The 8,599-nt window shown below is 39.6% G+C and overlaps 1 protein-coding gene across 2 annotated transcripts; it reads right to left on the bottom strand.

Annotated features, from left to right (window-relative positions):
* Nucleotides 1-145: 145 nt before the first annotated feature.
* On the bottom strand, nt 146-8,187 carry LOC113172896 (lymphocyte function-associated antigen 3-like). Of its 2 annotated transcripts, XM_026375959.1 has the most exons (6): nt 7,859-8,187; nt 3,840-4,130; nt 3,076-3,348; nt 2,586-2,684; nt 2,256-2,300; nt 146-1,698 (listed from the first exon to the last, which is right to left on the bottom strand). In XM_026375959.1, the coding sequence occupies exons 1-6, from the start codon at nt 7,905-7,907 to the stop codon at nt 1,580-1,582; spliced, it is 876 nt and encodes a 291-aa protein (XP_026231744.1). In that variant the 5' UTR covers nt 7,908-8,187; the 3' UTR covers nt 146-1,579. The 2 variants fall into 2 exon arrangements, with proteins under 2 accessions (XP_026231744.1, XP_026231745.1); XM_026375960.1 differs by lacking the exon at nt 2,256-2,300 and having other exon boundaries at nt 7,859-8,186.
* Nucleotides 8,188-8,599: the final 412 nt, after the last annotated feature.

Below are 8,599 nucleotides of genomic sequence, written 5' to 3'. Positions count from 1 at the left end.
ACTACTTTCCACTCTGTGTTGCCACTAATTCAAAACCACACTGTGTGTGGTAATAATTCTAAAACTATATTAAATTGCTCCTGCATTAACACTTTGTTTATTTTGGAAACTTTTTTTTATTTTCACAGAATCAACTACACAATCATTTATTTGAACTCATTTATATTTAATAAATGTAAGTATGCTTTCTCTCAGGACACTTACTGGAGGGGGGAATCGAAATGTGGCAATCTTACCACTACACTATCCAGCGGCTATACACTTACACAGCATGACAAAATATTGCAAGTCTTGACTGGATCGAGCTAAACAAACCTCTTGTTTGCCTTTACTAGTTGATTTATGTGTTGTTGAGCCCTGAACCCACAAACAGACAAATATCAAATAACATCACAGCAACATACAAGCAGAAAAAATCTGGTCGTACTAAAAATCAGTGAGCACATAAAACATTTTTCTGGTGACATGGAAGAACATATGATATGTAAAGATGAAAAATACTGATCCCAGACTTTTGAGGAAAATAACATGCAGTATCTTTACAGTACAGTGTTATCATAAGAAAACATCATTATACAATCACTATTATTTAGTCATTAATGAATCTTCAGTGTAAAAGTGAGACCAAAGGTCAGAGTATGGTCACATTAATTTAATGATATTAAAAGCAAGAGCATTCAGGAAATCTTAACAAAAGAGTAGTAACTAGTATAAATATGCTTTCCATCCTCATCTGTCTTAGACACTCTCTCTCTCTCTCTCTGTGTATAAGATATCTCTTGTATTTTTGTAGCCTCTTAACCCATAAGAACCCAGACCCATTTATACTTAAAGGAAAACTATGTGGGATATAAAACAAACAAAATAGACCATGTGGAACACATTTCTTGAAGTGTTACTGACACCCAATCAAGAGGAGTAAACTACTTAGGTTAGGTTAAAAACACATACTTGGCTTGTAAAAACACAACAAGGCAACAAGACATATAGTAGTATATAGTATACTCCATGTTGCATGCTGCACAGTTTTAGAAATGTTGCTATATTTGTTTGTAGCAGGCAGCTGTAACAAAGTAATAATTTACAATCAATAAAGTATTATTCTATTCTATTCTATTCTAAAACTGTCCTCATTTCCACCTAATTATCTGCTTCTCTCTTCCTGAACTCATGGTGATTACTTGTTTGCTTTTGGACTGTTTTTTTCTCCATATTCTAAACTCTTGTACATTTGCATTCTGCTGTGTTGTAATTAAAACATCACCTTCACTATCTTTTCTTTTCAGTTTGACAAACTGTAAACAGGCCTATTCATCAGCTTTTCTTGTTCTTCATCCTCACTATCACTGTCTGCCTGTTTTTCTTTTGAACTACTCTGGTCCTGATTTTCATCAGTTTCACCTTTGTCTTCACTGTTATCTGTCTTTGCTGTGCTGTTGTTTGACTGCACCTCACACTTGTTTGAGTCACTCTGGTCTTTTTCTTGTTCTGACTCAGAATGTTCAGCATTTGTGTCTTGTGTATTAATGTTACTGTGGTCTGCTTCTACGGGACTTGGATGATGGTCAGAGTCTGAAGGCTAATTCGTTCCTGTGTTTGTTTCTTTCTGATCATCCACTAAATGTTTTTTCTCCTGAGAGACCCCATTTGCAGTAGGAGACTTTGCTTCCCCATCCTCATCTGCTCTCTGCTCTGGGTCTGAAACAGAGTGAAGAAATTTATATGAAAGGTGCACTGAGCAATACTATAGTAGTATATCTCATATTAACAACCTCATTCATTATTTCATGGTCTGTTTTCAGATGATTGTTGCTTTTCTTTGTTTTTCCCTGAGTGTTTGTTTTGTCTGTGACTATGGTGAATGATGATCAGACAGTGCTATTTCCAAACCAGGCTGTTCAGGAGCAGAAGAAAATAATTGCAGATGCTTACTACATGGATATTTTAGCTTTAGCTTTTAGCTTTCCATGGAATTTGAACTCTTTATCAAACAAAACAAGTTGAAGATGCCAACTTGGATGTTGGGAAATAATAAATAAGAATTAAATTAATTAATTAATCTACCATTTATTTTCTATAATCAATGTATTTTACTGGTATTATTAAGTATTAATATAAAAATATACCTGTTAATGTGTTTTGGTCCCTACAAACAGTAACAACCAGAAATATGAACTTGTAGGAACCTTTAAACTTTGAACAGTATCAGTGATCATTTTTGTTAGTCTAACCTTCTATTGGATATAAATCTTTACCTTTTGGATCAAGAGGATGATCATTTTCTCTGCTATTATTTGATCCTGAAACATTAAGACATACAAAATATAAAGTACTGTAACTCAGTAGTAACAAAAAGAAGAAATAAAAGATGCATGCAGATACATGTCTGTCCAGATTTATTTTCTATTTCTGACATATCAGTTCACAAGGATCAGATGGAGGTCACTACAACCTTTCATTATTAATACCAATTTAATGTTTGTACCAAATTTGAAGAATTTCCTTCACACTTGGGATGTGTTTGTTTCAGTTTTTTGTAATTATGGGTCCAACTTCTCTGGTTAAGGAATAATTTTTAACTTTACCTTTATTCTTTCTCTTGCACCATAATATGCCTGCAACAACTATTACAAGAATGACAGCAGAGATCAGGACAGCAATCCATGCTCTAGATGAACTCTTATCTGCACAGAAAAACAAATGTCAGTCTTACAGAAACTTATTACATTAAATTAAAACAATATTCCTAAAATTTCAGTCTAGATTTAGATTTTAAAACTCATGATACTACTACCAGAGTATATATTTTATATTAATTCACTGTGAAACTGTTCGGAAAGAGATCTAATACATTTGTTAGATCAGTATTAATATTGATTATTCAAGTTGTTTGTATGTCTTATGTCTCTACGAATCCTCTGCTTCACGTTCATTACTATCATCATTGTAGCAGTGGAGGTATTGTTTCATAATTAAAGCTATTCATTCTCTATTTGAAGCTTTTTGCTTAAGTTGACAAATTCCACATTGTTTATTATAAATATACTTTAAAGCTGATACTGACTGAAATCTTACCAGATTTAGTCTGAAAACAGTCTTTTGTAGTAAATTTAGTTGTTTCACTAGTCAGAGGGTTGCTCACTCTACAGCTATATTCTTCGTTATCATCGTTCAGAGTTATTGTTAACTTTTGACCAGGCTGAACAGTTCCATGTGAGATCCACTCGTACTGTAGGTACTGAGGTTGTCTGGACTCTGCAGAGCAGCTCAGTGTTGCCTGATTTCCATGTGTAGTAGAGAAGCTGCCATTGTCCCTCTGACATGATATGGTTGGTTTGGCAACCTTGTCTAAATAAATATAGAAACAAAAATAAATGTACATATATGCAAAACTAGAAAAATGTATATATTATTTCCTTATATGTTCCATGGATTTATACAATAATGTTAGGAAAACAGGTTAGGAAACATCATGTCCACATTATTGTTACTCATTTCAAATCCTGTTAGCAGAGGAAAAACATCTGCTGGAGTTTGCTGCATTTATTTTCTCTCGTTCACAAGCTTTTAAGGCCACTACTAATTCTCCTGGTGGATGTTTTTTTTAGCTGCTGCAACCAGAAGCAACAGCTATATACACAGCTCTGTGTTTCATCTTGAGATTGAACTTGCAATAAGTTGTTACATCAACCTTTAAGTCGTTTTGTCAACCTTGGTGGTAAAATGTTGTGCATTAATGCATCCAACTGTTATGGAGCAGCATTATCATTCATTTTGGGTTCAAAATCAAAATATTTTTTGGTCTTTGTTTTCTTTAGTTTAAGTTAGTAGAAACTTACCTATAACTTCCAACTTATATGTTTTACGATCAAACACGTTGTTTGTATTTGTTCCCACTTCATATTCTCCACTGTCCTCATATCTGAGGTCTGAGATATTGAGTTCTGCAGAAACACGGTCAAGAGTGACCCTATTTTTAAACAGGCCGTACACCTGTTCCTGTTTTCCATCAAACTCTATCACTTTGTTGTTATTATGCTTCCACAGAATTTCATCCGGTTGACTGGTGATGTGTGGCTTCAGGTTGACCTTGAGTCCTTTGAGTCCATAAAATAGAGATTGTCCAGAAACTAGAAGCAGAAAATAGTAAGGTTAAAAAAACAAGCAACATAATGTATGAAAGAGTTTATTATATTTAAACACCAAAAGAAGTGACATACGTAAGACCTCTGTAATAAAAACTACAACTATGTTTTGCTGATTCAGACGAGGTTGGTTTAGAGCAGAAATGTCTACCATGTACCAGGTAAAATGAGGTGCCTGTGAAAACCAGACTCAAATTTGCACTGCCTGTAGAAAAGGGTCTGAGGTCATCCACAGAAAGAACAAGGAGGATACCAGTCAGAGACCAATGGGTCACATTCTGAATCAGGACCAGTTATTGAAATGGTCGACTGAGACATCTGAGCAAACTTCATCTGCTGATGACGACGAGGTGATGCAGTTAAAAACTGCAGTAAATAGACTACAACTCAACATGATGTAGTTAAACCTTCCACAATTAAACACAACAAACCAACAAACAGACTAAAAACTACCATAGACCATCTCTGTGATACAGCTTCAACAAAAATAATATCAGGTTAACACACTTATAAGCGTATAAACCCTGGAAATGATGCATGTGATAGACTGGGACAGCATCAAGGAACAGTGGGATGATTTGAACTCGCCTGTTGTTCATTAGGCCATATAGGTGTAAAGAGACTGTAAATGATTTGCTAACTAAGATCAGTTGTACTTCCTACTATTTCACCATTCAGGAGCAATACTTTAAAGATCTGACAATAAAATAAGAAAAACAGTATCAGTTAAAAACAGATTTCCACAGCATTGCCACTAGCTGTTGTAAACGTCAGACACATTTTAATTTTTTGAGACATCAAGACCTGTTTTACTGCTCTTCTTCTTCTCTTTCGGCTTTTCCCATCAGGGGTCGCCACAGCGAATCATCCTTCTCCACCTAACTCTATCATGGGCATCTTCTCCCCTCACACTAGCCAACCTCATGTCCTCTGTTAAGACATCCATATATCTCCTCTTTGGTCGTCCTCTTGCCCTCCTGCCTGGCAGCTCCATCTCCAACATCCTTCTACCAATATACTCACTATCCCTCCTCTGAACATGTCCGAACCATCTCAGTCTGGCCTCTCTGACTTTGTCGCTAACACAGGCAACGTGAGCCGTCCCTCTGATGTACTCGTTCCTTATCTTGTCTAACCTGGTCACTCCTAAGGAGAACCTCAACATCTTCATCTCTGCTACCTCCATCTCAGCCTCTTGTCTCTGTCTCACTGCTACCGTCTCTAACCCATAGAGCAGAGCTGGTCTCACCACTGTCTTGTACACCTTTCCTTTGAGTCTTGCTGACACTCTTTTGTCACACAACACTCCTGACACTTTCCTCCACCCGCTCCAACCTGCCTGCACTCGCCTCTTCACCTCTTTTCCACACTCTCCATCACACTGAACTTTTGACCCCAAGTACTTAAACTCCTGCACCTTCTTCACCTCAGCCCCCTGTAACCTAACGCTTCTACCTGGATCCCTCTCGTTCAGACACATGTATTCTGTCTTACTACGACTGACCTTCATGCCTCTTCTTTCCAGAGCAAACCTCCATCTCTCTAGCTGTTCCTCCACCTGCTCTCTACTCTCACTGCAAATCACAATGTCATCCGCAAACATCATTGTCCAGGGAGATTCCTGTCTGACCTCATCTGTCAGCCTGTCCATCAGCATAGCAAACAAGAAGGGACTCAAAGCTGATCCTTGGTGTAGTCCCACCTCCACCTTGAACTCCTCTGTCTGACCTACAGCACATCTCACCACCGTCATACTTCTCTCATACATGTCCTGAACTAGTCTGACGTACTTCTCTGCCACTCCCGACGACCTCATACAGTACCACAGCTCCTCCCTCGGCACCCTGTCATACGCCTTCTCTAAATCTACAAAGACACAATGCAGCTCCTTCTGTCCATCTCTGTACTTTTCCATCAACATTCTCAAAGCAAAAACAGCATCAGTGGTGCTCTTACGGGGCATGAAACCATACTGCTGCTCACAAATCTCCACCTTCTTCCTAAGCCTGGCTTCCACTACTCTTTCCCACAGCTTCATTGTGTGGCTCATCAACTTTATTCCTCTATAGTTGCTGCAGTTCTGCGTGTCACCCTTGTTCTTAAAGATCGGAACAAGAACGCTTCTCCTCCATTCCTCAGGCATCTTCTCACTCTCTAGAATCCTGTTGAACAAACTGGTTAGAAACTCCACTGCTGCCTCTCCTAAGCACTTCCACACCTCCACAGGTATGTCATCAGGACCAACAGCCTTTCCACTCTTCATCCTTTTCAAAGCCTTCCTAACCTCATCCTTTCCAATCTCTTCTATTTCCTGCTCCACAACATCAACATCTTCCTCTCTTCTTTCCCTGTCATTTTCCTCATTCATCAGATCCTCAAAATACTCCTTCCATCTTTTCTGCACACTCTCCTGGGTTGTTAGCACCTTTCCATCTCTGTCCTTAATCACCCTTACCTGTTGCACATCCTTCCCATCTCTATCTCTCTGTCTGGCTAGCCTGTACAAGTCCTTCTCTCCTTCCTTTGTGTCTAACCTGTCATACAGCTCATCATAAGATTTCTGTTTGGCCTTTGCCACCTCCCTCTTCACTCTACGCTGCGCTTCCTTGTACTCCTTTCTACTTTCCTCAGTCCTTTCTACATCCCACTTCCTTCTAGCTAACCTCTTCCTCTGGATGCATTCCTGTACTTCCTCATTCCACCACCAAGTGTCTTTGCCTTCTTTCCTCTTTCCAGATGACACACCTAGCACCTTCCTACCTGTTTCCCTGATAACTTCTGCTGTGGTTTCCCAGTCATCTGGAAGCTCATCCTGACCACCCAGAACCTGTCTCAACTTCTGCCTGAATTCCTCACAAGTTTCTTCATTCTTTAGCTTCCACCACTTGGTCTTCTTCTCTGACTTCCCTCTTTTCTTCTTCCTGACCTCCAGAGTCATCTTGCACACCACCATGCGGTGCTGTCTGGCTACACTCTCTCCTACCACCACTTTGCAGTCACTAACCTCTCTCAAATGACCTCGTCTACATAGGATGTAGTCCACCTGCGTACTCCTACCTCCACTTCTGTATGTCACTCTATGTTCCTCTCGCTTCTGGAAGTAAGTGTTGACTACAGCCATTTCCATCCTCTTAGCAAAGTCCACCACCATCTGTCCTTCCAGATTCCTTTCCTTCACACCAAACCTGCCCATCACCTCCTCATCACCTCTGTTGCCCTCACCAACATGCCCATTGAAGTCTGCTCCAACAACAACTCTCTCTCCTCTGGGGATACTCTCTATCACCTCATCAAACTCACTCCAGAATCTCTCCTTCTCTTCTAACTCACAGCCAACCTGTGGCGCATACCCACTGACTACATTCTGCCTCCCCTCTTTCTTCGACCAACAGTAGTCAAATTTCCACCGGCACCCTGTAGGTTAACAGCACTGGTGGCGGTCGTTGTTAACCCGGGCCTCGACCGATCCGGTATGAAAGTCTTGTGAATGATTCGCATGGTTATTTTGGCAATTTCTACGCCGGATGCCCTTCCTGACGCAACCCTCTCTATTTATCCGGGCTTGGGACCGGCACAGAAGTCACTGGCTTGCAACCCCTATGGCTAGATTACCTGTTTTACTGCTATATGCATTTTTTAATAAGTTCTTAAGAGTTAAGTTGCGACTCGAAGACTGTTTTATGTTATTAAATCAGCATAATCGGGTAACTCACCTAATGAGCAGGAGACAGTAAAATACACGAACAAATCCAGTCGAACCATTTTCGACAGGTGAAACAGAAACAAATCACAGTTTCGTGGATGCAGCTTTACTCTCACATAGGTGCTGCAGGTAGATCATTACAGGAACAAATGAATGTTCCTGATCAAATTAGAAAAGAAATGTTGTTATTTTTCCATATTTTCCACATTTGTTTCGAAGTAAAAATGACCCGACAGGTAGGCTAAACCAAAGAAGGCAAAGTGAAAGTAGATCTTAACCCAAGAAGATTATGCAGGTGTACTTTGCACCTAAGTTTCTATTGGAGCTAAGAAATACCAGAAACTATAACAGCCGGTCAACTGGTTGCACAGGTTCTGGCAGTTTTACTCCAATTGTTGCGCAGCAGGAACTCGAGTTTGGAATAGTTAGAATAGTATCTTGTTCTCTAGGTGCAGAGACTGAAGCAGGAACTGCTACAACTACACAATGATCACATGATCAATTTATCATCTACATTTAGTCATTTGGCAGACGCTTTTATCCAAAGCATAAGGAGTTCTTGCCTAAGGACACTTACTGGAGATGGGATTAGAACCCAAGGGCTGTGATCTTACCACTGCAATGTCCAGCAGCTATACACAGCATGACAAAATATTGCAAGTCTTGACCCGATCGAGCTAAACAAACCTCTTGTTTGTGTTTACTAGTTGATTTATGTAATGTTGAGCCCTGAACCCACAAGCTGACAAAT

This window comes from Anabas testudineus, chromosome 21, assembly GCF_900324465.2.
Source record: "Anabas testudineus chromosome 21, fAnaTes1.2, whole genome shotgun sequence".
NCBI classification, from domain to species: Eukaryota; Metazoa; Chordata; class Actinopteri; order Anabantiformes; family Anabantidae; genus Anabas; species Anabas testudineus.
Note: the sequence above shows the minus strand (reverse complement) of the source record. Positions and strands in the feature narration are given on the sequence as shown.